This window comes from Sebastes umbrosus, chromosome 16, assembly GCF_015220745.1.
Source record: "Sebastes umbrosus isolate fSebUmb1 chromosome 16, fSebUmb1.pri, whole genome shotgun sequence".
Taxonomy (NCBI): Eukaryota; Metazoa; Chordata; class Actinopteri; order Perciformes; family Sebastidae; genus Sebastes; species Sebastes umbrosus.
This window is the reverse complement of record NC_051284.1, coordinates 22,425,431-22,453,046: the sequence shown is the minus strand read 5'-3', so window position 1 is coordinate 22,453,046 and position 27,616 is coordinate 22,425,431. Positions and strand designations below refer to the sequence as shown.

The 27,616-nt window shown below is 37.8% G+C and overlaps 1 protein-coding gene and 6 gene segments (V, D, J or C); 3 read left to right on the top strand and 4 right to left on the bottom strand.

The window, feature by feature from the left end:
* The window catches only part of LOC119504145, a 116,148-nt gene extending 115,246 nt beyond the window's left edge, over positions 1-902 (top strand). Inside the window, 1 exon segment of the V gene segment in view lies at positions 413-902. Coding sequence covers positions 413-732 — 320 coding nt within the window.
* Positions 1-17,732, bottom strand: part of LOC119504151 (immunoglobulin lambda-1 light chain-like) — an 88,525-nt gene extending 70,793 nt beyond the window's left edge. The window contains exons 1-2 of the mRNA XM_037796246.1: positions 17,678-17,732; positions 15,503-15,821 (exon numbers count right to left, since the gene is read on the bottom strand). Of these exons, the coding sequence (XP_037652174.1) occupies positions 15,503-15,698 (196 nt within the window). The 5' untranslated portion in view covers positions 15,699-15,821; positions 17,678-17,732. The remainder of the gene's footprint in view (positions 1-15,502; positions 15,822-17,677) is intronic.
* LOC119504194 lies at positions 7,583-8,138 on the bottom strand. The segment is given in 2 exon segments: positions 7,583-7,893; positions 8,001-8,138. Coding segments are annotated over 2 exon segments (360 nt in total).
* Positions 12,151-19,866, top strand: LOC119504218. The segment is given in 2 exon segments: positions 12,151-12,197; positions 19,377-19,866. A coding segment is annotated over 1 exon segment (312 nt).
* A 3,167-nt stretch (positions 19,867-23,033) lies between these two features.
* On the top strand, positions 23,034-23,721 carry LOC119504161. The segment is given in 1 exon segment: positions 23,034-23,721. A coding segment is annotated over 1 exon segment (402 nt).
* An 857-nt stretch (positions 23,722-24,578) lies between these two features.
* LOC119504182 lies at positions 24,579-25,305 on the bottom strand. The segment is given in 2 exon segments: positions 24,579-25,161; positions 25,254-25,305. Coding segments are annotated over 2 exon segments (387 nt in total).
* Positions 25,306-26,539: 1,234 nt separating this feature from the next.
* On the bottom strand, positions 26,540-27,307 carry LOC119504165. The segment is given in 2 exon segments: positions 26,540-26,850; positions 27,134-27,307. Coding segments are annotated over 2 exon segments (390 nt in total).
* Positions 27,308-27,616: the final 309 nt, after the last annotated feature.

Genomic DNA, 27,616 nt, shown 5'->3' with positions numbered 1-27,616 from the left:
TGATAAAGTCTATAACTGAATACAGATGTTACATTTGCATCGCAGCAATGAATCATTTACTGTCACATATTATAAAGAATATTTAATTTAATGATCATTAATACAATGTTCTCATTTAAAATCACAGATAAGTCATGTTGCATATTAATTATTAGATATTTATGAAGAGTTCCACAGTAGAAGATTCATTACTTTAAATAAAAAACAAAGTTTTACTATTGTGTTTTATTTGTTAACTCCTCATTTCCTGCCATGTGTCAGCTCCTCTCCTCTGTCTGATCACAGTATCATGCACACAGCTGATCCACAGTAGTGTTAACCTCTGTCAGGTATCATAACTGTCTCATGTCCAGCTGTCTGTCCTACAGTGGAAGTTCATCTGCTCCTTGTGTGTCTCTGCTCTCCCCTCCAGCTGGCACCATGGTCAGGCCCTCAGTCTCTCTGCTTCCCCCCTCCTCTGAGCAGCTCTCTGGGGGCTCGGCCACGCTGGCCTGCCTGCTGACCGGCTACTCTCCTCAGGGAGCCGTGGTGAGCTGGCAGGTGGACGGTACGGAGGTGACGGAGGGGGTCCTGAGCAGCTCAGAGGAGGAGAAGAGCGGCCGCTACAGCAGCAGCAGCACCCTGAGCCTGAGCCAGGAGCGCTGGATGGAAGGAGAGCTGTACTCCTGCAGGGTCCTCCATCAGGGCCACAGCCAGACCCAGTCCCTCCACAGGAGCCAGTGTAAGGGCTAGAGGGGCCGGCTGAAGCCCAGGACAGGAGCTCTGTGTGGGGGGGAGCAGCTCTGATCAATAGCAGTTTGAATGCTTGTAGAGGAAACTGAAGCTTTGTGTGACAGAGAACAACACTGCTGTAAAGTGTTGGACAACAACAACTTAGAGAGGAATGTGTGTCGCTCAGCAGCTTCATGTGAGTGAGCTTAATAACTGTCATGTTGATCACTGATGTTGTTGCTAATAAAGATTTCACTGATACATAACTTCATGAAGTGTTTGCTCTTTTATTTTATGAAGAGTAGAAAGAAATTAACTGGTTTTATAACTTCAACTGATTCTCCTCTCTGTGGAAAATGAAAACCCTCACGACAAAGTAGTATACTTAGAGTTTATTTTATGAAGTTAAGTAAAGTTCAAGTATACTACAAGTGAATAGGTATACTCTTAGTTTAATAGTTATATACTTGTAGCTCACTTTTTAGTTTATGAAAGTTAACTTTGTATACTTTAACTTATAGTACTTAGCTAATAATTTATATGTATTACATAAAGAGACTTGCTCCTTTTGCTATTTGACTTGATGTTTTGTGATGATAAAAAAAAAAAAAAAAAGTTTTCTCACGTCTCCACGGTGAACGAAGAATCCAACAACGTAGAAAATTCTTGATGAATTGAAGTAAATTCATATCAAAACATTCATTTACAAACTCTCAAACACTTAAATAGGCTACTCTATCAAAAAGTTAGTACAACTACAAGTCAAGTATACCTTTCTGTAGGCCTACAAGGCAAGAACACTTAATAATACTTTTCTTAAGTATATCTCGATCAAACGAAGTAAAAGTATAAGCTAAGTATACTATACTTTTCTGTAATTGTAATAAGCAAAGTATACTTAAGTAGATCTCTGATGAGTACATAAAAAAGTAAACTGAAAGTATAGTCTCTTATTTTAAGTTGAAAATAAGTATACTAATAGCACACTTGAATAAACGTCTATTTGGTAAGGGAAGCTTTGAATTCATCATGTAAATATATATAGTTCTCCTTTTTAAATTGGTATAAAGAGTGATATTACATTACAGTAAAGAAAAGTAAATAATACATCTTTTATTTATTAAAAAAAACGTGGAGAATAACGAGAACTTTTCTTTTAGGTAGGAAGAAATCATGACTCAAATATGTGATCAGGCAACATTTGTCTCTTTAGCTGAGAGTAAATGTGAACAGAACATGATGTGTTATTAGATATTTTAATAATGTTTTTAATGAAGTTATTAGTGTGAATGTGTAGTGTGTGCTTGGTGAGGTTCCTGTCAGCTCTGTGTTCAGTGGTCTGTGTTAGAGTCTCTTCCTCTTCAGCAGCTGCAGTCGGTTCCTGCTGTAACAGCTCAGTGTCTCTGCAGTCGGACTGAGGGAGGTTTTTGTACGACTACAAATCACTGTGTGAACACTGGTCCATTATGGACACTCTGACAGTAATAAACTGCTGCGTCTTCAGTCTGAACTCCACTGATGGTCAAAGTGAAGTCAGAGCTGCTTCCACTGCCACTAAACCGAGCTGCTGTTCCTGATTCACGTGTGCTCGCAAATTTTATTAGAAGCTTTGGAGGCTGTCCAGATTTCTGTTGATACCAGAACATATAATCACCATTATAACCGTCTCTGGCAACAGCTCGGCTGGTCTTACAGGTGAGAGAGACGGTGGATCCTGGAGTAGATGTCACTACTGGAGGCTGAGTCACAGTCACCTGACCGCTGCATCCTGCAGACAAAAACAAATCATTCATTTATCAGCAGAAATAAATGAGAGAAAAGGCAGCACATCATGTCTGAAATGTTGCTGAGTGAATGAACCTGTAAAACAGCAGCAGGCCAGCGTCCAGATGAGGATGGTGATGAGAGTCATGCTGGTTGTGCTTTCTGCTGTGTTGACTGACACATCTGAGTCCTGCAGTGTTGAACTCACAGGACTATAAACCTTCTCAGTTCACTGGAGGATCAGCTGACGATGCAAAGCCTCCCCTCTATGGAAATCATTTCTCTGCTCTCAACACACTGAAGGCAACGTGGGACACTAAATCAGGAGGAATACTGCTTGGATTTACACCATCTATCATCTGAATGGATAATAGAAGAAACATATTTATATTAGAAGTGCAGTTGAGGATTTAAGGATGAGTTTGTGTCCACTGTGGTTGGTATGATATGTCTGTTTGTCTGCCTTTAATCTACTGACAGGGTTTACTGGAGATAAATAACATATTTCAGATCTGCTTAATATGAGTTTATAAGTTATTATTATTATTAAAAAGAATCATGTTCATTTAACCATGTAGCAACTGATATAAAACTGTGAAAAAATGACTTTGTTACAAGGAGACTGTGATCGTTTCTCTGTCTGGTGTAGAAAAGTAAAGAAAATGATATAATTAATCTTCATTTATACAATAATTTCAATCCACATGATTAATTTGATATTCATAGATTCAATAAAATATATTTGTTTCTGTGTTAATTGAGAAAGCAGAGAGTGTTTTCAGTGGATAGATGCTTGTTCACAATGCAGGAGGTTTTTGTACGGCCACTTAATGAGTTTGTATCACTGTGGTTGACTTTTGGTGGAGGAACCAAACTCATCATTGACTGTAAGTACCAGAGATTTTTAATTTATACAACATATAGCAAATATTATTTTTTATCAAATATTAAATTATATTTTGATCATGTTCAGTTTTTTATATTGTTGATCATTTATGTTGTTTTATAAAGCTTATCTCATAATCTGAGAAGAAATTTTACCGAAATCAATATACATTCAGTAATGTAGATAAGATTAATAATTATTGTTTTTTCTAAAATTCTATTTGTAATAAGATGTATTTAATATTGGCTTTAAAAACATTTTAAAGACAAATTTACTCAAACTTTACACAAAATGTGTTTGTTAAATTCTTTGATTAGTTTATTTTGTAAATATAAAAAAAAATATATTGAATTAAAATGTGATGTGGATTCCTGTTGAACACAAATGTGATTTTATGGGTAAATGCAGCTCATCTTTGTGTACACGGTTCATTAATTTTACATGTAGTGAACAGGAAGTGAAAGAGACAGATGACAAAGGTTTTAACTGTATTTAACTGTCAGTTTAAACAGAAGAAAATCATCTCAGGGACGAGTTATTCACTGTCACACGTTATGAAACACATACGAAGATGTCATCAATAATCGTCATCGATGAACCTTTTTAGTTGCATTCACACTTGAATCATGAGGCTGATGGTGAGATACTGAGTGATTTATGAGTGCAGCTGCAGCAGCTCAAGTTATTCTGTTTTATTTGATCAAATATAATAAATGAGCAGGATGTGATGTTTCTTTATTACCAAGCCTTCACTCTCATTGCATTGTCTTTTCTCCCCCCCCTCTCCTCCCCCTCTCTCTCCTCCAGTGGGTGTGGTGCAGCCCACCCTGACCGTCCTCCCCCCCTCCAGAGAGGAGCTGAAGCAGGGCAGTGCCACACTGGTGTGTCTGGCCAGCGGGGGCTTCCCCTCAGCCTGGACGCTGGGCTGGAAGGTGGGGGGCAGCAGCAGCTCCTCAGGGGCGTCACATAGCCTGGAGGTCCTGGGGAGGGACGGCCACTACAGCTGGAGCAGCACCCTGAGCCTCCTTGCGGACCAGTGGAGGAAGGCGGGCTCAGTGAGCTGTGAGGCCAGTCTGAGTGGACAGAGGCCTGTCACTCAAAGCCTGGAGCCTGACCGCTGCTCAGAGTAGAGCTTCAGCAACACTTCCTGTCTGCAAATGATGCCGCTTCTTTGACAGAGATCTGGATGAAGCTCCAGATCTCCTCTGTTCACATGTTTCTGCATGTTTCACAGCTCTCTACTCAGTGTTTTACTCTGCATGTTGCTTTCTAATACTCATCTTCTGCATGTTCTTCTGCATGTTCATTAACTGATTTTCACTCAAAGAGAAACTATTCATTCATCAGAAATGTGGCATGAACATTAAACCATCATTAAATAAAACTGTGGATTATAATAAATGAGTGTCTTTGTATTTATTTTATAACATATTCATTATGAAAAATACCTTCTTGATCATCTCAGTATTAAACCTGATATCCCTTACAAAAAAGAAGTATAATTCCAAGTTTATTTATGAAATTAACTTAAGTATAGTTCAAGTATAATCCCAAGTATACTTTATGTAATAAATATACTAATATCAATGTACTAGTAATACTTCAACACTTCTTGGGACTAAATTGGCCCACTTTTAAGTTTATAAAATTATACTTTTAAGTAGTTTACATCCAAGTTGTATTTTGTACTGCAACTATAATATGAACTATACTACAAGTGAGCTTGTACTGTGAACTAGTTATATACTTGTAGCCCACTTTTTAGTTTTGAAAGTACACTTTAAAGTATACTCTCAGTAAACTACTAGTTTAAATAGTTTTCAGAATACTTGTAAGTTGTCTTTAAGTGAACTTATAGTACTTAGCCAAATATACTTTTCTGTAAACGTTTCAGTTTACTTGGACTTTTCTCTAAACTTGTCAAGTACACTGAGACATTTCTGTATACTTGGCAGTATAAGCCAAGTAAACTCAAGTATAATTTTGTTAAGTACATCTCTGATAAGTACATAAAAAGTAAACTGAAAGCATATTCTCTTATTTTAAGTTTGAAAGAAGTATGCTAATAGCACAAATGAATAATGAATAAACTTATTTTTTGTACGGGATACTACACCTGATAGTACAGGAGATGGTTGTATTTTTTTAATTAGATAATCTTGATTCTGTTTCAACTCTTGTTATATTAGATTGTTTTGTGCAGCTGTTGGTAGAAACACTTTTCAACATGTTTTGATATCAGTGGCTAAAGTCCAACAAGAGTTTAACCTCCCCAGTTTACTCATAAAGAGACTGAATTACAAGATTATAAGTTTAAACTGTAGATGGAAGAGCGTCTGTGAGTTTGTTCCAGTTTTATTTAGATTCATTGTGGTTCTGCTTGATGACTCTTGTGTTGTGTTCACTGGACCAGTTCTCCTCATCACAGTCTCTTCACCAACCCTCTGCACCTGCAGCAGGCCGGTTTCACTTCAGTCAAACTGAAGGAGGTTTTTGTACGGCTCTAAATCACTGTGTGAACACATCAGCACTGTTTATTTCATGGTAACTCTTACAGTAATAAACTGCTGCGTCTTCAGTCTGAACTCCACTGATGGTGAAAGTGAAGTCAGAGCTGCTTCCACTGCCACTAAACCGAGCTGCTGTTCCTGATTCACGTGTGCTCGCATATTTTATTAGAAGCTTTGGAGGCTGTCCAGATTTCTGTTGATACCAGAACATAGCCCAATCTCCATCACTGTATCTGTAAACAGCTTGGCTGGTCTTACAGGTGAGAGAGACGGTGGATCCTGGAGTAGATGTCACTACTGGAGGCTGAGTCACAGTCACCTGACCGCTGCATCCTGCAGACAAAAACAAATCATTCATTTATCAGCAGAAATAAATGAGAGAAAGGCAGAACATCATGTCTGAAATGTTGCTGAGTGAATGAACCTGTAAAACAGCAGCAGGCCAGCGTCCAGATGAGGATGGTGATGAGAGTCATGCTGGTTGTGCTTTCTGCTGTGTTGACTGACACATCTGAGTCCTGCAGTGTTGAACTCACAGGACTATAAACCTTCTCAGTCCACTGGAGGATCAGCTGACGATGCAAAGTCTCCTCTCTATGGAAATCATTTCTCTGCTCTCAACACACTAAAGGCAACGTGGGACACTAAATCAGGAGGAATACTGCTTGGATTTACACCATCTATCATCTGAATGGATAATAGAAGAAACATATTTATATTAGAAGTGCAGTTGAGGATTTAAGGATGAGTTTGTGTCCACTGTGGTTGGTATGATATGTCTGTCTGTCTGCCTTTAATCTACTGACAGGGTTTACTGTAGATAAATAACATATTTCAGATCTGCTTAATATGAGTTTATAAATTATTATTATTAAAAAGCATCATGTTCATTTAACCATGTAGCAACTGATATAAAGCTGTGAAAAAATGACTTTGTTACAAGGAGACTGTGATCGTTTCTCTGTCTGGTGTAGAAAAGTAAAGCAAAATTAAATAATTAATCTTCTTTATACAATAATTTTCAATTCAGTGTGCATGTTGCTTTCTTATATGGATCTTCTGCATGTTATGTTCAATACCTTTCAAAATAGACAGAATTTTAGTTTAGTTTCACTCCAACATGAACTGTTCATTCATCAGAAATGTGGCATGAACATTAAACCATCATTAAATAAAACTGTGGATTAGTTACTGTCTTTGTATTTCCTTTATTATATATTTGTTATGAAAAATACCTTCTTGGTCATCTCAGTATCAAACCTCATATACTATACCTTTTAGTATATCAGGTTTTTTTTACTACTTTGTGATATTTTGAAAGGAAAGGCTCTGTTTAGAAAATGACATATTTTGGATTTTTAAAATGAAGAATGGTAAATTGGAATTTTCTGTTATATTAGATTGTTTTGTGCAGCTGTTGGTAGAAACACTTTTCAACATGTTTTGATATCAGTGGCTAAAGTCCAACAAGAATTTAACCTCCCAAGTTTACTCATAAAGTGACAAGATTATAAGTTTAAACTGTAGATGGAAGAGCGTCTGTGAGTTTGTTCCAGTTTTATTTAGATTCATTGTGGTTCTGCTTGATGACTCTTGTGTTGTGTTCACTGGACCAGTTCTCCTCATCACAGTCTCTTCACCAACCCTCTGCACCTGCAGCAGGCCGGTTTCACTTCAGTCAAACTGAAGGAGGTTTTTGTACGGCTCTAAATCACTGTGTGAACACATAGCTACCATGGTAGCCCAGACAGAAGTAATCTCCAGCATCGTCAGTCTGAACACCTGTGATGGTTAAAGTGTAGTGAGAACCAGATCTACTGCCACTGAATCGAGACGCAGTCCCTGAGAAGAGAGTTGATGCTTGGTATATAAGGAGTTTGGGAGCCTGTCCAGGTTTCTGAAGGTACCAACTGAGATCATCATCAATATCTGAACTCCCTGTGGCGCTGATGCTCACGGTCCCTCCAACACTAACAGACTTGGATTTGTCAGCCTGAGTCAGAAACTTGTTTGCAGAAGTCTCTGAAATGAGAAATGAAATATAAACCTTGAGAATCAGCAGTTTAGATGATAATAAATTAGACATCAATTAAAGCCACAATGTCAGATACATTTTCAGAATCTCTCACCCTGACTCAGAAAACCCAACACGACAATCAGAGTTATTGACAACATCATCCTGATGCAGTTTTCAGTGTGAGTGCATGAAAACAGTTCAGACTCTCTGTGACAGGAGAACTTAAACTGTGAGGAGCAGTGATGCAGTAAAATCATGCAAAAATACATTTAAGAAGGCAAACACACACCTGTTCTTGTGAAACTGAAAGGAGAGATGAGGTGGAGTAGGTAGAGGCTCCGTCTCCCTGTGGACTGACTAAGAACATGTAGAAACTTTAGACTCTCTGTTCCTCATCTCTCTGCTGTTTCTGTCTTTGCAAAGTTTCCTAAAGGTCATAAATAGATGCAGGCTGCTCTCTGCTGGCTGTCCAGGTTCACAACAACTCTGGCTAACTCTTAGCTCTTATCATGATCGTGTACTTCAGTCTGTTAATCCAGATGGGTCAAGGGTCACATCATTTTTATTTTTAAAAAGAACGCAGCAAAGGTGCCTTCTGGATATGTGACAGGGTCAAAAATGACTTGTGCATGATTTATGTTTTATGGTTGTTTTTATTCTATTTTGCATGTTTTATTCTGCATGTTGGTTGTTTGGGTTGCTTTTAATATGTAGATTTAAGTGTTTTTAAGATGTCATGAACTAGACCCATGGACAGCCACAACCCCAATCAAAGAGACTAATTACGGGAGGAGCGACAGGTGTGGCGGAGCGCCTGCAATTAGCAGGATGCAGCACAGGTGGAGGACAAAAAGGAGAGAACGGCTCGCAGCAGCGGGAAGATCTTCAGTCAGAGACAGTCCAGGGACGGCGGTGCAGCAGAACAGCTCTCCTGACTACTACCTACCAGCCCAGTGACCTGAGAGTTCCTGTGAGACTACATGCAGCAGATCGTGTCCGCCAACGCAGATTCACTCAGAAAACGTAAGTACCCTTTGGTACATTTACGTGGCGGACACACTGAAATAGGCCAGGATAGCTTTTATCTGGAGTTGTGATAGCCAAGTAGTGGAGAACACACTACTGGTCCTGGTCTCTGTTATTTCACAGTTTCGGAAGAGCTGGAGAGACGGCCGAGACGGGCAGACGGCTGGTAGGAGTACGGGAGGAGCTAAGACGCGGACACGGGATATTCACAGGATTGGACTGCATTGGACTGGACTGTATTAAAGAGCCGGGTTGGACTTCACTGGATCACTGGATTGGACTTTTTATAGGGTTTTAACCTTGCTGCTAGTAGCATTTTATTCCTTTTAGATTAATCATTCATTTTTAGACCCATGTTATTTTAATTGTAATAAATCTGGTTTTAATTTGACTTTAGACTTCTGCCTGGTTTTTAACTCTGCTCACCTGATTTTAAAAGAACCTGAATTTATCAGAGTCCTAGGCTCTAAGTATTTCCTAGGTGGCGTTGTGGGCTCCAAGCAAAAACATTCATTGTTAAATCTAACTGGTACTTTAAGTTGCGGCCTTGCCATTGGCTGTTGGGCCCGGGCCACAGATACATGTATGGTAGATAAAATATGATAAAGTATACAGAAAAGTCTAAGTATACTTGGCTCATACTGACAAGTATAAGGAAAATTCTCAGTATACTTGGCTCATACTGCGAGTTTACAATACGATACAACTTTATTGTCAGTTTGCACTGAAATTAATTTTGTATCCATAGGCAGCTCAGTTTGAGAAAAAGTATACAATAGACATACTGTTACCATAGACAAACAGACAAGTAAGACCCATCAGACAAAAAACAAAACACATCACAATTATTCATACATAACCCATTACACTATTACCATCTGTCCTCTGGATTTACATGTCTTAGCAGCACATTAATTATTATTTAGCAACCAGATGGACTGATGGACAAAAGCGTTCTTTAGCCTGATGCAGGTTAAATGTAGGGACTCTGAATCGCCTCTTGGACGGCAGAAGTTGATATTCCCCATTTAAAACATGTAAGGGATCAGAAGAGATGCTGTTGGCCTGTCTGAGCATACTCTTGTTGTGAGCTGCTTGAAAGGAGACTGTCACAGGTTGGCCAATGATCTTCGTGCAGATTTTGATTTGGCTATAAAGTTTAGTTTTAAGTTTTACAGAGAGACTACTGAGCAAGGCTGTGCTGCAGTACAACAGGACACTCTGAATCACTGAACTGAAAAATAGAAAAATAATCTGGCTACTGGCTCCAAATAATCTGAGTCTGAGAAGAAAGTAAATGATCTGCTGTATCTTCTTACAGGTAAATTCAATGTGAGGGGTCCATGATAGGGTGGAGTCTATCATAACTCAGGTATTTGTATGAAGAGACCTGTTTAATTTCTACATGGTGTATTGTAACTGGAGGCAGCTGACATTCAGGAGGAAGTATATGTACAGAAGTATATCTTAAGTATATCTCTGATAAGTACATAAAAAGTTATGTTGTTGTGTTATTTTAAGTTTAAAATAAATATACTAATAGCACACTTGAATAGACTTCTATTTGGTGAAGGAATACAGGTCACACTTCCTGTTTGGGGTCGAGACTCAAGAACAGACAGTAGCTTGTTTAAACACGATGGCCAGAGTCAAAAGCAAAATATTTTATAGCCAAAGAAATGAGAGCAAAGTTGGGATTGGCTTTGAGGTAGGTGGTGTCGGATGAAAAAAAGTACTTTAAAATAAATCCAGATTTTCTGAATTGGGGCATAAACAACACTTTTGCAACCTTAGTCTCCGTCACTGTGAAGGATGGTCAGGGAGCTAATGAAGCAATAGAAAATGAGAAAGTAGAGAAGAAGTCTCTGCTCCAATATGAGAATGGTAAACGTTATACTTTGAAGTGAGAAGCAGAATTAAAAATAAGGTGTGTGCTTGGTGAGGTTCCTGTCAGCTCTGTGTTCAGTGGTCTGTGTCAGAGTCTCTTCCTCTTCAGCAGCTGCAGTCGGTTCCTGCTATAACAGCTCAGTGTCTCTGCAGTCGGACTGAGGGAGGTTTTTGTACGACTACAAATCACTGTGTGAACCCTGCACTGTTGTGGGCACTCTGACAGTAATAAACTGCTGCGTCTTCAGTCTGAACTCCACTGATGGTCAAAGTGAAGTCAGAGCTGCTTCCACTGCCACTAAACCGAGCTGCTGTTCCTGAATGTCTTATGCTCGTATGTCTTATGAGGAGCTTTGGAGGCTGTCCAGGTTTCTGTTGATACCAGAACAGACATAAACCAACATCGTTACAGATGTAAACAGGTTCACTAATCTTACAGGTGAGAGAGACGGTGGATCCTGGAGTAGGTGTCACTACTGGAGGCTGAGTCACAGTCACCTGACCGCTGCATCCTGCAGACAAAAACAAATCATTCATTGATCAGCAGAAATAAATGAGAGAAAAGGCAGCACATCATGTCTGAAATGTTGCTGAGTGAATGAACCTGTAAAACAGCAGCAGGCCAGCGTCCAGATGAGGATGGTGATGAGAGTCATGCTGGTTGTGCTTTCTGCTGTGTTGACTGACACATCTGAGTCCTGCAGTGTTGAACTCACAGGACTATAAACCTTCTCAGTTCACTGGAGGATCAGCTGACGATGCAAAGCCTCCTCTCTATGGAAATCATTTCTCTGCTCTCAACACACTGAAGGCAACGTGGGACACTAAATCAGGAGGAATACTGCTTGGATTTACACCATCTATCATCTGAATGGATAATAGAAGAAACATATTTATATTAGAAGTGCAGTTGAGGATTTAAGGATGAGTTTGTGTCCACTGTGGTTGGTATGATATGTCTGTTTGTCTGCTTTTAATCTACTGACAGGGTTTACTGGAGATAAATAACATATTTCAGTTCTGTTTAATATGAGTTTATAAATTATTATTAGTATAAAAAAGCATCATGTTCATTTAACCATGTAGCAACTGATATAAAACTGCGAAAAAATGACTTTGTTACAAGGAGACTGTGATCGTTTCTCTGTCTGGTGTAGAAAAGTAAAGCAAAATTATATAATTAATCTACATTTATACAATAATTTCAATCCATATCATTAATTTGATATTCATAGATTTAATAAAATATAAATGTTTCTGTGTAATTGAGAAAGCAGAGAGTATTTTCAGTGGATACATGCTTGTTCACAATGCAGGAGGTTTTTGTACGGCCACTTAATTGAGTTTGTATCACTGTGGTTGACTTTTGGTGGAGGAACCAAACTCATCATTAACTGTAAGTACCAGAGATTTATAATTTATACAACATATAGCAAATATTATTTTTTATCAAATATTAAATTATATTTTGATCATGTTCAGTTTTTTATATTGTTGATCATTTATGTTGTTTTATTAAGCTTATCTCATCATCTGAGAAGAATTTTTTACCGAAATCAATATTCATTCAGTAATGTAGATAATAAGATTAATAATTATTATTTTCTAATATTCTATTTGTAATAATAAGATGTATTTAATATCGGCTTTAAAAACATTTTAAAGACAAATTTATTCAAACTTTACGCAAAATGTATTTGTTAAATTCTTTGATTCGTTTATTTTGTAAATATAAAAAACAATATATTGAATTAAAATGTGATGTGGATTCCTGTTGAACACAAATGTGATTTATGGGTAAATGCAGCTCATCTTTGTGTTCACGGTTCATTCATTTTACATGTAGTGAACAGGAAGTGAAAGAGACAGATGACAAAGGTTTTAACTGTATTTAACTGTCAGTTAAACAGAAGAAAATCATCTCAGGGACGAGTTATTCACTGTCACACGTTATGAAACACATACGAAGATGTCATCAATAATCGTCATCGATGAACCTTTTTAGTTGCATTCACACTTGAATCATGAGGCTGATGTGAGATACGGAGTGATTTATGAGTGCAGCAGCAGCAGCTCAAGTTATTCTGTTTTATTTGATCAATATAATAAATGAGCAGGATGTGATGTTTCTTTATTACCAAGCCTTCACTCTCATTGCTTTGTCTTTTCTCCCCCCCTCTCCTCCCCCTCGCTCTCCTCCAGTGGGTGTGGTGCAGCCCACCCTGACCGTCCGCCCCCCCGCCAGAGAGGAGCTGAAGCAGGGCAGTGCCACACTGGTGTGTCTGGCCAGCGGGGGCTTCCCCTCAGCCTGGACGCTGGGCTGGAAGGTGGGGGGCAGCAGCAGCTCCTCAGGGGCGTCACACAGCCTGGAGGTCCTGGGGAGGGACGGCCACTACAGCTGGAGCAGCACCCTGAGCCTCCTTGCAGACCAGTGGAGGAAGGCGGGCTCAGTGAGCTGTGAGGCCAGTCTGAGTGGACAGAGGCCTGTCACTCAAAGCATGGAGCCTGACCGCTGCTCAGAGTAGAGCTTCAGCAACACTTCCTGTCTGCAAATGATGCCGCTTCTTTGACAGAGATCTGGATGAAGCTCCAGATCTCCTCTGTTCACATGTTTCTGCATGTTTCACAGCTCTCTACTCAGTGTTTTACTCTGCATGTTGCTTTCTAATACTCATCTTCTGCATGTTCCTCTTCATGCTCATTAAATGATTTTCACTCAAAGAGAAACTATTCATTCATCAGAAATGTGGCATGAACATTAAACCATCATTAAATAAAACTGTGGATTATAATAAATGAGTGTCTTTGTATTTATTCTATAACATATTCATTATGAAAAATACCTTCTTGATCATCTCAGTATTAAACCTGATATCCCTTACAAAAAAGAAGTATACTTCCAAGTTTATTTTATGAAATAAATTGAAGTATAGTTCAAGTATAATCCCAAATATACTTTATGTAATAAATATACTAATATCAATGTACTAGTAGTATAATTATAAGTGTACTACTTCAATACTTATTGGGACTAAATTGGCACACTTTATAAAAGTATACTTTAAATGTAAGAGTAGTAAACTTTGAGTACACAACTAGTTTACATCCAAGTTGTATTTTATACTGCAACTATAATATGAACTATACTACAGGTGAACTTATAAGCGTACTGTGGGAGCCAAGTTTAGTATACATGTTTTAGTTCAATAAATAAGCACAATCCGTATTTTATGTTTGTGAGATAAATAAGTGATTTCATTGAATAAGTTAATTCCTAGTAATTAATATGTTTAAAGGTTAAAAGTCATTTAATGATCATTTGATTTAATTCATCTTGATGCAATGTCTTTGTGTGTTACTTTGTAAAGGCAACACTATATAAGCTTTCTGTTAGAAAGTAAGTACTGTTACTGTAAGTTGGTTACCGTCGCTTCAAGAGAAATAGGCTTCTGTGCTCATTCAGGTAAAAACAGTGGTTTGTTCAGTTGAGGCTCAAGTTAAGGTCCGAGCCACACGGTTTTCTTACCGTAGTACAGTTTGCTAATTAGGACAACTTAGCTTTGAATCCTCCTGTAAGAAGATACTACAAAACTGTGGAATAAAGATTTTTGTTTTTTATCCTTTTTTTACAACGGAGTCCTGTGGAAGTTTTTCCTTCTCAAGTAAATGTACACGAGTAAATCCAAGGTGACCGCTGAGCTTCAAACCCCCCACACTACTGTTAGTTTAATAGTTATATACATGTAGCCCACTTTTTACTTTATGTAAGTACACTTTGTATACTTTAACTTATAGTACTTAGCCAGTGATTTATGCATTACATAAAGAGACTTGATCCTTTTACTAATGATTGGATATTTTGTGATGATAAAAAGAAATAACATTTTCTCACATGTCTCCATGGTGAACGAAGAATCCAACAACTTAGAAAATTCTTGATGAATTTAAGATAATTCATATCAAAACATTAGTTTACAAACTCTCACACACTTTAATAGGCTACTCTATGAAAAGTTATTACAAGCCAAGTATACCTTTCTGTAGGCATATAAGGCAAGAATACTTAATTATACTTTTCTTAAGTATATCTCAATCAAAAGATTAAGTAAAAGTATAGGCCAAGTATACTTTTACTTCTCTGTAATTGTCTGTAAAAGCTTAGTATACTTAAGTATATCTCTGATAAGTACATAAAATTAAACTGAAAGTATATTCTGTTATTTTAAGTTTAAAATAAGTATACTAATAGCACACTTGCTTTGGACTTATTATGTAAATATCAATATTTCTCCTTTGTAAATCGGTATAGAGAGTGATATTACATTATAGTAAAGAAAAGTAAATAATATTTTTTTTTATAAAACAAAAAAAACTTGGAGAATAATGTGAACTTGATTTTTAGGGAGGAAGAAATCATGACTCAAATATGTGATCAGGCAACATTTGTCTCTTTAGCTGAGAGTAAATGTGAACAGAACATGATGTGTTATTAGATTTCTTAATAATCCTTTTAATGAAGTTATTAGTGTGAATGTGTAGTGTGTGCTTGGTGAGGTTCCTGTCAGCTCTGTGTTCAGTGGTCTGTGTCAGAGTCTCTTCCTCTTCAGCAGCTGCAGTCGGTTCCTGCTGTAACAGCTCAGTGTCTCTGCAGTCGGACTGAGGGAGGTTTTTGTACGACTACAAATCACTGTGTGAACACACCAGCACTGTTTATGTAGTGGTAACTCTGACAGTAATAAACTGCTGCGTCTTCAGTCTGAACTCCACTGATGGTCAAAGTGAAGTCAGAGCTGCTTCCACTGCCACTAAACCGAGCTGCTGTTCCTGATACACGTGTGATCGCATGTCTTATTATGAGCTTTGGAGGCTGTCCAGATTTCTGTTGATACCAGTGCATCTCCTCAGCTCCACTAGACCATCTGTAAACAGCTTGGCTGGTTCTTACAGGTGAGAGAGACGGTGGATCCTGGAGTAGATGTCACTACTGGAGGCTGAGTCACAGTCACCTGACCGCTGCATCCTGCAGACAAAAACAAATCATTCATTGATCAGCAGAAATAAATGAGAGAAAAGGCAGCACATCATGTCTGAAATGTTTGCTGAGTGAATGAACCTGTAAAACAGCAGCAGGCCAGCGTCCAGATGAGGATGGTGATGAGAGTCATGCTGGTTGTGCTTTCTGCTGTGTTGACTGACACATCTGAGTCCTGCAGTGTTGAACTCACAGGACTATAAACCTTCTCAGTTCACTGGAGGATCAGCTGACGATGCAAAGCCTCCTCTCTATGGAAATCATTTCTCTGCTCTCAACACACTGAAGGCAACGTGGGACACTAAATCAGGAGGAATACTGCTTGGATTTACACCATCTATCATCTGAATGGATAATAGAAGAAACATATTTATATTAGAAGTGCAGTTGAGGATTTAAGGATGAGTTTGTGTCCACTGTGGTTGGTATGATATGTCTGTTTGTCTGCCTTTAATCTACTGTCAGGGTTTACTGGAGATAAATAACATATTTCAGATCTGCTTAATATGAGTTTATGACTTATTATTATTATTAAAAAGCATCATGTTCATTTAACCATGTAGCAACTGATATAAAACTGTGAAAAAATGACTTTGTTACAAGGAGACTGTGATCGTTTCTCTGTCTGGTGTAGAAAAGTAAAGCAAAATTAAGAAATCATTTTCTTTATACAATAATTTTCAATTCAGTGAGCATGCTGCTTTCTTATATGGATCTTCTGCATGTTATGTTCAATACTTTTCAAATAAACTGAATTTTAGTTTAGTTTCACTCCTACATGAACTGTTCATTCATCAGAAATGTGGCATGAACATTAAACCATCATTAAATAAAACTGTGGATTAGTCACTGTCTTTGTATTTCCTTTATTATATATTTATTATTAAAAATACCTTTTTGGTCATCTCAGTATCAAACATCATATACTATACCTTTTAGTATATCAGGTTTACATAAATAGTACTTTGTTAGTGGTTGTATTCTTTTACTACTTGTGATATTTTGAAAGGAAAGGCTCCGTTTAGAAAATGAAATATTTTTGATTTTTTAAATGAAAAATGGTAAATTGGAATTTTCTGTTATATTAGATTGTTTTGTGCAGCTGTTGGTAGAAACACTTTTCAACATGTTTTGATATCAGTGGCTATAGTCCAACAAGAGAACAAGAGTTTAACCTCCCCAGTTTTACTTATAAAGAGACTGAATGACAAGATTATAAGTTTAAACTGTATATGGAAGAGCGTCTGTGAGTTTGTTCCAGTTTTATTTAGATTCATTGTGGTTCTGCTTATTGACTCTTGTGTTGTGTTCACTGGACCAGTTTCTCCTCATCACAGTCTCTTCACCAACCCTCTGCACCTGCAGCAGGACGGTTTCACTTCAATCAAACTGAAGGAGGTTTTTGTACGGCTCTAAATCACTGTGTGAACACCCAAGCACTGTTTATGACATGAAAACTTTTACAGTAATAAACTGCTGCGTCTTCAGTCTGAACTCCACTGATGGTCAAAGTGAAGTCAGAGCTGCTTCCACTGCCACTAAACCGAGCTGCTGTTCCTGATTCAGGTTTTTTTGCATATCTTATTAGAAGCTTTGGACTCTCTCCAGATTTCTGTTGATACCAGAACATACCCTCATCTCCATCAGACCATCTGTGAACAGCAGGGTTAGTCTTACAGGTGAGAGAGACGGTGGATCCTGGAGTAGATGTCACTACTGGAGGCTGAGTCACAGTCACCTGACCGCTGCATCCTGCAGACAAAAACAAATCATTCATTGATCAGCAGAAATAAATGAGAGAAAAGGCAGCACATCATGTCTGAAATGTTGCTGAGTGAATGAACCTGTAAAACAGCAGCAGGCCAGCGTCCAGATGAGGATGGTGATGAGAGTCATGCTGGTTGTGCTTTCTGCTGTGTTGACTGACACATCTGAGTCCTGCAGTGTTGAACTCACAGGACTATAAACCTTCTCAGTTCACTGGAGGATCAGCTGACGATGCAAAGCCTCCTCTCTATGGAAATCATTTCTCTGCTCTCAACACACTGAAGGCAACGTGGGACACTAAATCAGGAGGAATGCTGCTTGGATTTACACCATCTATCATCTGAATGGATAATAGAAGAAACATATTTATATTAGAAGTGCAGTTGAGGATTTAAGGATGAGTTTGTGTCCACTGTGGTTGGTATGATATGTCTGTTTGTCTGCCTTTAATCTACTGACAGGGTTTACTGGAGATAAATAACATATTTCAGATCTGCTTAATATGAATTTATAAGTTATTATTATTATTAAAAAGCATCATGTTCATTTAACCATGTAGCAACTGATATAAAACTGCTGAAAAATGACTTTGTTACAAGGAACTGTGATCGTTTCTCTGTCTGGTGTAGAAAAGTAAAGCAAAATTAAAGAAATAATCTTCATTTATACAATAATTTCAATTGATATCATTAATTTAATATTGTATTGATTCAATAAAGTATAAATGTTTCTGTGTTAATTGAGAAAGCAGAGAGTATTTTCAGTGGATAGATGCTTGTTCACAGTGCAGGAGGTTTTTGTACGGCCACTTAATGAGTTTGTATCACTGTGGTGGACTTTTGGTGGAGGAACCAAACTCATCATTAACTGTAAGTACCAGAGATTTTTAATTTATACAACATGAAATATTATTTTAATACTAACTTTTGCATCAGAATTTTATAAAATGAAAAAATATTTTGGATAATTTATATGTGGATAATATTTTTGCTGTCTATTAAGCTTGTCTGGTATTGAAGTTTAGGAAAATATTAACGTTAATATTCTGTTAGTATTAAAGAAGATGTTATGGTGAAATATATGCAGAATCATTTTCGCTTTTTTTTCCAATAATATATTTGTTTAATAATGTTTGGTTGTAAATTTTGTTCATTTTAATGTTCAGAAAATAACAGCAAAATTAATTTCAAGTTATTTATGTTTTATGTTTTACTGTAACATTTAAACGATTGTTAGGTATAAAAACTGTTGCAAATGCTGTTAAAACTAATTTATGAGTTCATATGTTCATTTAGTATCGCTGTAGTTTGACTTCACAGTTCGTTAGTTTAAAGTCTGAGAAAAGGAAGTGAAACAGACAGATGATAAAGTCTATAACTGAATACAGATGTTACATTTGCATCGCAGCAATGAATCATTTACTGTCACACATTATAAAGAAGATTTAATTTAATGATCATTAATACAATGTTCTCATTTAAAATCACAGATAAGTCATGTTGCATATTAATTATTAGATATTTATGAAGAGATTCCACAGTAGAAGATTCATTACTTTAAATAAAAAACAAAGTTTTACTATTGTGTTTTATATTGTCAACCCCTCATTTCCTGCCATGTGTCAGCTCCTCTCCTCTGTCTGATCACAGTATCATGCACACAGCTGATCCACAGTAGTGTTAACCTCTGTCAGGTATCATAACTGTCTCATGTCCAGCTGTCTGTCCTACAGTGGAAGTTCATCTGCTCCTTGTGTGTCTCTGCTCTCCCCTCCAGCTGGCACCATGGTCAGGCCCTCAGTCTCTCTGCTTCCCCCCTCCTCTGAGCAGCTCTCTGGGGGCTCGGCCACGCTGGCCTGCCTGCTGACCGGCTACTCTCCTCAGGGAGCCGTGGTGAGCTGGCAGGTGGACGGTACGGAGGTGACGGAGGGGGTCCTGAGCAGCTCAGAGGAGGAGAAGAGCGGCCGCTACAGCAGCAGCAGCACCCTGAGCCTGAGCCAGGAGCGCTGGATGGAAGGAGAGCTGTACTCCTGCAGGGTCCTCCATCAGGGCCACAGCCAGACCCAGTCCCTCCACAGGAGCCAGTGTAAGGGCTAGAGGGGCCGGCTGAAGCCCAGGACAGGAGCTCTGTGTGGGGGGGAGCAGCTCTGATCAATAGCAGTTTGAATGCTTGTAGAGGAAACTGAAGCTTTGTGTGACAGAGAACAACACTGCTGTAAAGTGTTGGACAACAACAACTTAGAGAGGAATGTGTGTCGCTCAGCAGCTTCATGTGAGTGAGCTTAATAACTGTCATGTTGATCACTGATGTTGTTGCTAATAAAGATTTCACTGATACATAACTTCATGAAGTGTTTGCTCTTTTATTTTATGAAGAGTAGAAAGAAATTAACTGGTTTTATAACTTCAACTGATTCTCCTCTCTGTGGAAAATGAAAACCCTCACGACAAAGTAGTATACTTAGAGTTTATTTTAATGAAGTTAAGTAAAGTTCAAGTATACTACAAGTGAATAGGTATACTCTTAGTTTAATAGTTATATACTTGTAGCTCACTTTTTAGTTTATGAAAGTTCACTTTGTATACTTTAACTTATAGTACTTAGCTAATAATTTATGTATTACATAAAGAGACTTGCTCCTTTTGCTATTTGACTTGATGTTTTGTGATGATAAAAAAAAAAAAAAAAGTTTTCTCACGTCTCCACGGTGAACGAAGAATCCAACAACGTAGAAAATTCTTGATGAATTGAAGTAAATTCATATCAAAACATTCATTTACAAACTCTCAAACACTTAAATAGGCTACTCTATCAAAAAGTTAGTACAACTACAAGTCAAGTATACCTTTCTGTAGGCCTACAAGGCAAGAACACTTAATAATACTTTTCTTAAGTATATCTCGATCAAACGAAGTAAAAGTATAAGCTAAGTATACTATACTTTTCTGTAATTGTAATAAGCAAAGTATACTTAAGTAGATCTCTGATGAGTACATAAAAAAGTAAACTGAAAGTATAGTCTCTTATTTTAAGTTGAAAATAAGTATACTAATAGCACACTTGAATAAACGTCTATTTGGTAAGGGAAGCTTTGAATTCATCATGTAAATATATATAGTTCTCCTTTTTAAATTGGTATAAAGAGTGATATTACATTACAGTAAAGAAAAGTAAATAATACATCTTTTATTTATTAAAAAAAACGTGGAGAATAACGAGAACTTTTCTTTTAGGTAGGAAGAAATCATGACTCAAATATGTGATCAGGCAACATTTGTCTCTTTAGCTGAGAGTAAATGTGAACAGAACATGATGTGTTATTAGATATTTTAATAATGTTTTTAATGAAGTTATTAGTGTGAATGTGTAGTGTGTGCTTGGTGAGGTTCCTGTCAGCTCTGTGTTCAGTGGTCTGTGTTAGAGTCTCTTCCTCTTCAGCAGCTGCAGTCGGTTCCTGCTGTAACAGCTCAGTGTCTCTGCAGTCGGACTGAGGGAGGTTTTTGTACGACTACAAATCACTGTGTGAACACTGGTCCATTATGGACACTCTGACAGTAATAAACTGCTGCGTCTTCAGTCTGAACTCCACTGATGGTCAAAGTGAAGTCAGAGCTGCTTCCACTGCCACTAAACCGAGCTGCTGTTCCTGATTCACGTGTGCTCGCAAATTTTATTAGAAGCTTTGGAGGCTGTCCAGATTTCTGTTGATACCAGAACATATAATCACCATTATAACCGTCTCTGGCAACAGCTCGGCTGGTCTTACAGGTGAGAGAGACGGTGGATCCTGGAGTAGATGTCACTACTGGAGGCTGAGTCACAGTCACCTGACCGCTGCATCCTGCAGACAAAAACAAATCATTCATTTATCAGCAGAAATAAATGAGAGAAAAGGCAGCACATCATGTCTGAAATGTTGCTGAGTGAATGAACCTGTAAAACAGCAGCAGGCCAGCGTCCAGATGAGGATGGTGATGAGAGTCATGCTGGTTGTGCTTTCTGCTGTGTTGACTGACACATCTGAGTCCTGCAGTGTTGAACTCACAGGACTATAAACCTTCTCAGTTCACTGGAGGATCAGCTGACGATGCAAAGCCTCCCCTCTATGGAAATCATTTCTCTGCTCTCAACACACTGAAGGCAACGTGGGACACTAAATCAGGAGGAATACTGCTTGGATTTACACCATCTATCATCTGAATGGATAATAGAAGAAACATATTTATATTAGAAGTGCAGTTGAGGATTTAAGGATGAGTTTGTGTCCACTGTGGTTGGTATGATATGTCTGTTTGTCTGCCTTTAATCTACTGACAGGGTTTACTGGAGATAAATAACATATTTCAGATCTGCTTAATATGAGTTTATAAGTTATTATTATTATTAAAAAGAATCATGTTCATTTAACCATGTAGCAACTGATATAAAACTGTGAAAAAATGACTTTGTTACAAGGAGACTGTGATCGTTTCTCTGTCTGGTGTAGAAAAGTAAAGAAAATGATATAATTAATCTTCATTTATACAATAATTTCAATCCACATGATTAATTTGATATTCATAGATTCAATAAAATATATTTGTTTCTGTGTAATTGAGAAAGCAGAGAGTGTTTTCAGTGGATAGATGCTTGTTCACAATGCAGGAGGTTTTTGTACGGCCACTTAATGAGTTTGTATCACTGTGGTTGACTTTTGGTGGAGGAACCAAACTCATCATTGACTGTAAGTACCAGAGATTTTTAATTTATACAACATATAGCAAATATTATTTTTTATCAAATATTAAATTATATTTTGATCATGTTCAGTTTTTTATATTGTTGATCATTTATGTTGTTTTATAAAGCTTATCTCATAATCTGAGAAGAAATTTTACCGAAATCAATATACATTCAGTAATGTAGATAAGATTAATAATTATTGTTTTTTCTAAAATTCTATTTGTAATAAGATGTATTTAATATTGGCTTTAAAAACATTTTAAAGACAAATTTACTCAAACTTTACACAAAATGTGTTTGTTAAATTCTTGATTAGTTTATTTTGTAAATATAAAAAAAAATATATTGAATTAAAATGTGATGTGGATTCCTGTTGAACACAAATGTGATTTTATGGGTAAATGCAGCTCATCTTTGTGTACACGGTTCATTAATTTTACATGTAGTGAACAGGAGTGAAAGAGACAGATGACAAAGGTTTTAACTGTATTTAACTGTCAGTTTTAAACAGAAGAAAATCATCTCAGGGACGAGTTATTCACTGTCACACGTTATGAAACACATACGAAGATGTCATCAATAATCGTCATCGATGAACCTTTTTAGTTGCATTCACACTTGAATCATGAGGCTGATGGTGAGATACTGAGTGATTTATGAGTGCAGCTGCAGCAGCTCAAGTTATTCTGTTTTATTTGATCAAATATAATAAATGAGCAGGATGTGATGTTTCTTTATTACCAAGCCTTCACTCTCATTGCATTGTCTTTTCTCCCCCCCTCTCCTCCCCCTCTCTCTCCTCCAGTGGGTGTGGTGCAGCCCACCCTGACCGTCCTCCCCCCCTCCAGAGAGGAGCTGAAGCAGGGCAGTGCCACACTGGTGTGTCTGGCCAGCGGGGGCTTCCCCTCAGCCTGGACGCTGGGCTGGAAGGTGGGGGGCAGCAGCAGCTCCTCAGGGGCGTCACATAGCCTGGAGGTCCTGGGGAGGGACGGCCACTACAGCTGGAGCAGCACCCTGAGCCTCCTTGCGGACCAGTGGAGGAAGGCGGGCTCAGTGAGCTGTGAGGCCAGTCTGAGTGGACAGAGGCCTGTCACTCAAAGCCTGGAGCCTGACCGCTGCTCAGAGTAGAGCTTCAGCAACACTTCCTGTCTGCAAATGATGCCGCTTCTTTGACAGAGATCTGGATGAAGCTCCAGATCTCCTCTGTTCACATGTTTCTGCATGTTTCACAGCTCTCTACTCAGTGTTTTACTCTGCATGTTGCTTTCTAATACTCATCTTCTGCATGTTCTTCTGCATGTTCATTAACTGATTTTCACTCAAAGAGAAACTATTCATTCATCAGAAATGTGGCATGAACATTAAACCATCATTAAATAAAACTGTGGATTATAATAAATGAGTGTCTTTGTATTTATTTTATAACATATTCATTATGAAAAATACCTTCTTGATCATCTCAGTATTAAACCTGATATCCCTTACAAAAAAGAAGTATAATTCCAAGTTTATTTATGAAATTAACTTAAGTATAGTTCAAGTATAATCCCAAGTATACTTTATGTAATAAATATACTAATATCAATGTACTAGTAATACTTCAACACTTCTTGGGACTAAATTGGCCCACTTTTAAGTTTATAAAATTATACTTTTAAGTAGTTTACATCCAAGTTGTATTTTGTACTGCAACTATAATATGAACTATACTACAAGTGAGCTTGTACTGTGAACTAGTTATATACTTGTAGCCCACTTTTTAGTTTTGAAAGTACACTTTAAAGTATACTCTCAGTAAACTACTAGTTTAAATAGTTTTCAGAATACTTGTAAGTTGTCTTTAAGTGAACTTATAGTACTTAGCCAAATATACTTTTCTGTAAACGTTTCAGTTTACTTGGACTTTTCTCTAACTTGTCAAGTACACTGAGACATTTCTGTATACTTGGCAGTATAAGCCAAGTAAACTCAAGTATAATTTTGTTAAGTACATCTCTGATAAGTACATAAAAAGTAAACTGAAAGCATATTCTCTTATTTTTAAGTTTGAAAGAAGTATGCTAATAGCACAAATGAATAATGAATAAACTTATTTTTTGTACGGGATACTACACCTGATAGTACAGGAGATGGTTGTATTTTTTTAATTAGATAATCTTGATTCTGTTTCAACTCTGTTATATTAGATTGTTTGTGCAGCTGTTGGTAGAAACACTTTTCAACATGTTTTGATATCAGTGGCTAAAGTCCAACAAGAGTTTAACCTCCCCAGTTTACTCATAAAGAGACTGAATTACAAGATTATAAGTTTAAACTGTAGATGGAAGAGCGTCTGTGAGTTTGTTCCAGTTTTATTTAGATTCATTGTGGTTCTGCTTGATGACTCTTGTGTTGTGTTCACTGGACCAGTTCTCCTCATCACAGTCTCTTCACCAACCCTCTGCACCTGCAGCAGGCCGGTTTCACTTCAGTCAAACTGAAGGAGGTTTTTGTACGGCTCTAAATCACTGTGTGAACACATCAGCACTGTTTATTTCATGGTAACTCTTACAGTAATAAACTGCTGCGTCTTCAGTCTGAACTCCACTGATGGTGAAAGTGAAGTCAGAGCTGCTTCCACTGCCACTAAACCGAGCTGCTGTTCCTGATTCACGTGTGCTCGCATATTTTATTAGAAGCTTTGGAGGCTGTCCAGATTTCTGTTGATACCAGAACATAGCCCAATCTCCATCACTGTATCTGTAAACAGCTTGGCTGGTCTTACAGGTGAGAGAGACGGTGGATCCTGGAGTAGATGTCACTACTGGAGGCTGAGTCACAGTCACCTGACCGCTGCATCCTGCAGACAAAAACAAATCATTCATTTATCAGCAGAAATAAATGAGAGAAAAGGCAGAACATCATGTCTGAAATGTTGCTGAGTGAATGAACCTGTAAAACAGCAGCAGGCCAGCGTCCAGATGAGGATGGTGATGAGAGTCATGCTGGTTGTGCTTTCTGCTGTGTTGACTGACACATCTGAGTCCTGCAGTGTTGAACTCACAGGACTATAAACCTTCTCAGTCCACTGGAGGATCAGCTGACGATGCAAAGTCTCCTCTCTATGGAAATCATTTCTCTGCTCTCAACACACTAAAGGCAACGTGGGACACTAAATCAGGAGGAATACTGCTTGGATTTACACCATCTATCATCTGAATGGATAATAGAAGAAACATATTTATATTAGAAGTGCAGTTGAGGATTTAAGGATGAGTTTGTGTCCACTGTGGTTGGTATGATATGTCTGTCTGTCTGCCTTTAATCTACTGACAGGGTTTACTGTAGATAAATAACATATTTCAGATCTGCTTAATATGAGTTTATAAATTATTATTATTAAAAAGCATCATGTTCATTTAACCATGTAGCAACTGATATAAAGCTGTGAAAAAATGACTTTGTTACAAGGAGACTGTGATCGTTTTCTCTGTCTGGTGTAGAAAAGTAAAGCAAAATTAAATAATTAATCTTCTTTATACAATAATTTTCAATTCAGTGTGCATGTTGCTTTCTTATATGGATCTTCTGCATGTTATGTTCAATACCTTTCAAAATAGACAGAATTTTAGTTTAGTTTCACTCCAACATGAACTGTTCATTCATCAGAAATGTGGCATGAACATTAAACCATCATTAAATAAAACTGTGGATTAGTTACTGTCTTTGTATTTCCTTTATTATATATTTGTTATGAAAAATACCTTCTTGGTCATCTCAGTATCAAACCTCATATACTATACCTTTTAGTATATCAGGTTTTTTTTACTACTTTGTGATATTTTGAAAGGAAAGGCTCTGTTTAGAAAATGACATATTTTGGATTTTTAAAATGAAGAATGGTAAATTGGAATTTTCTGTATATTAGATTGTTTTGTGCAGCTGTTGGTAGAAACACTTTTCAACATGTTTTGATATCAGTGGCTAAAGTCCAACAAGAATTTAACCTCCCAAGTTTACTCATAAAGTGACAAGATTATAAGTTTAAACTGTAGATGGAAGAGCGTCTGTGAGTTTGTTCCAGTTTTATTTAGATTCATTGTGGTTCTGCTTGATGACTCTTGTGTTGTGTTCACTGGACCAGTTCTCCTCATCACAGTCTCTTCACCAACCCTCTGCACCTGCAGCAGGCCGGTTTCACTTCAGTCAAACTGAAGGAGGTTTTGTACGGCTCTAAATCACTGTGTGAACACATAGCTACCATGGTAGCCCAGACAGAAGTAATCTCCAGCATCGTCAGTCTGAACACCTGTGATGGTTAAAGTGTAGTGAGAACCAGATCTACTGCCACTGAATCGAGACGCAGTCCCTGAGAAGAGAGTTGATGCTTGGTATATAAGGAGTTTGGGAGCCTGTCCAGGTTTCTGAAGGTACCAACTGAGATCATCATCAATATCTGAACTCCCTGTGGCGCTGATGCTCACGGTCCCTCCAACACTAACAGACATGGATTTGTCAGCCTGAGTCAGAAACTTGTTTGCAGAAGTCTCTGAAATGAGAAATGAAATATAAACCTTGAGAATCAGCAGTTTAGATGATAATAAATTAGACATCAATTAAAGCCACAATGTCAGATACATTTTCAGAATCTCTCACCCTGACTCAGAAAACCCAACACGACAATCAGAGTTATTGACAACATCATCCTGATGCAGTTTTCAGTGTGAGTGCATGAAAACAGTTCAGACTCTCTGTGACAGGAGAACTTAAACTGTGAGGAGCAGTGATGCAGTAAATCATGCAAAAATACATTTAAGAAGGCAAACACACACCTGTTCTTGTGAAACTGAAAGGGAGAGATGAGGTGGAGTAGGTAGAGGCTCCGTCTCCCTGTGGACTGACTAAGAACATGTAGAAACTTTAGACTCTCTGTTCCTCATCTCTCTGCTGTTTCTGTCTTTGCAAAGTTTCCTAAAGGTCATAAATAGATGCAGGCTGCTCTCTGCTGGCTGTCCAGGTTCACAACAACTCTGGCTAACTCTTAGCTCTTATCATGATCGTGTACTTCAGTCTGTTAATCCAGATGGGTCAAGGGTCACATCATTTTTATTTTTAAAAAGAACGCAGCAAAGGTGCCTTCTGGATATGTGACAGGGTCAAAAATGACTTGTGCATGATTTATGTTTTATGGTTGTTTTTATTCTATTTTGCATGTTTTATTCTGCATGTTGGTTGTTTGGGTTGCTTTTAATATGTAGATTTAAGTGTTTTTAAGATGTCATGAACTAGACCCATGGACAGCCACAACCCCAATC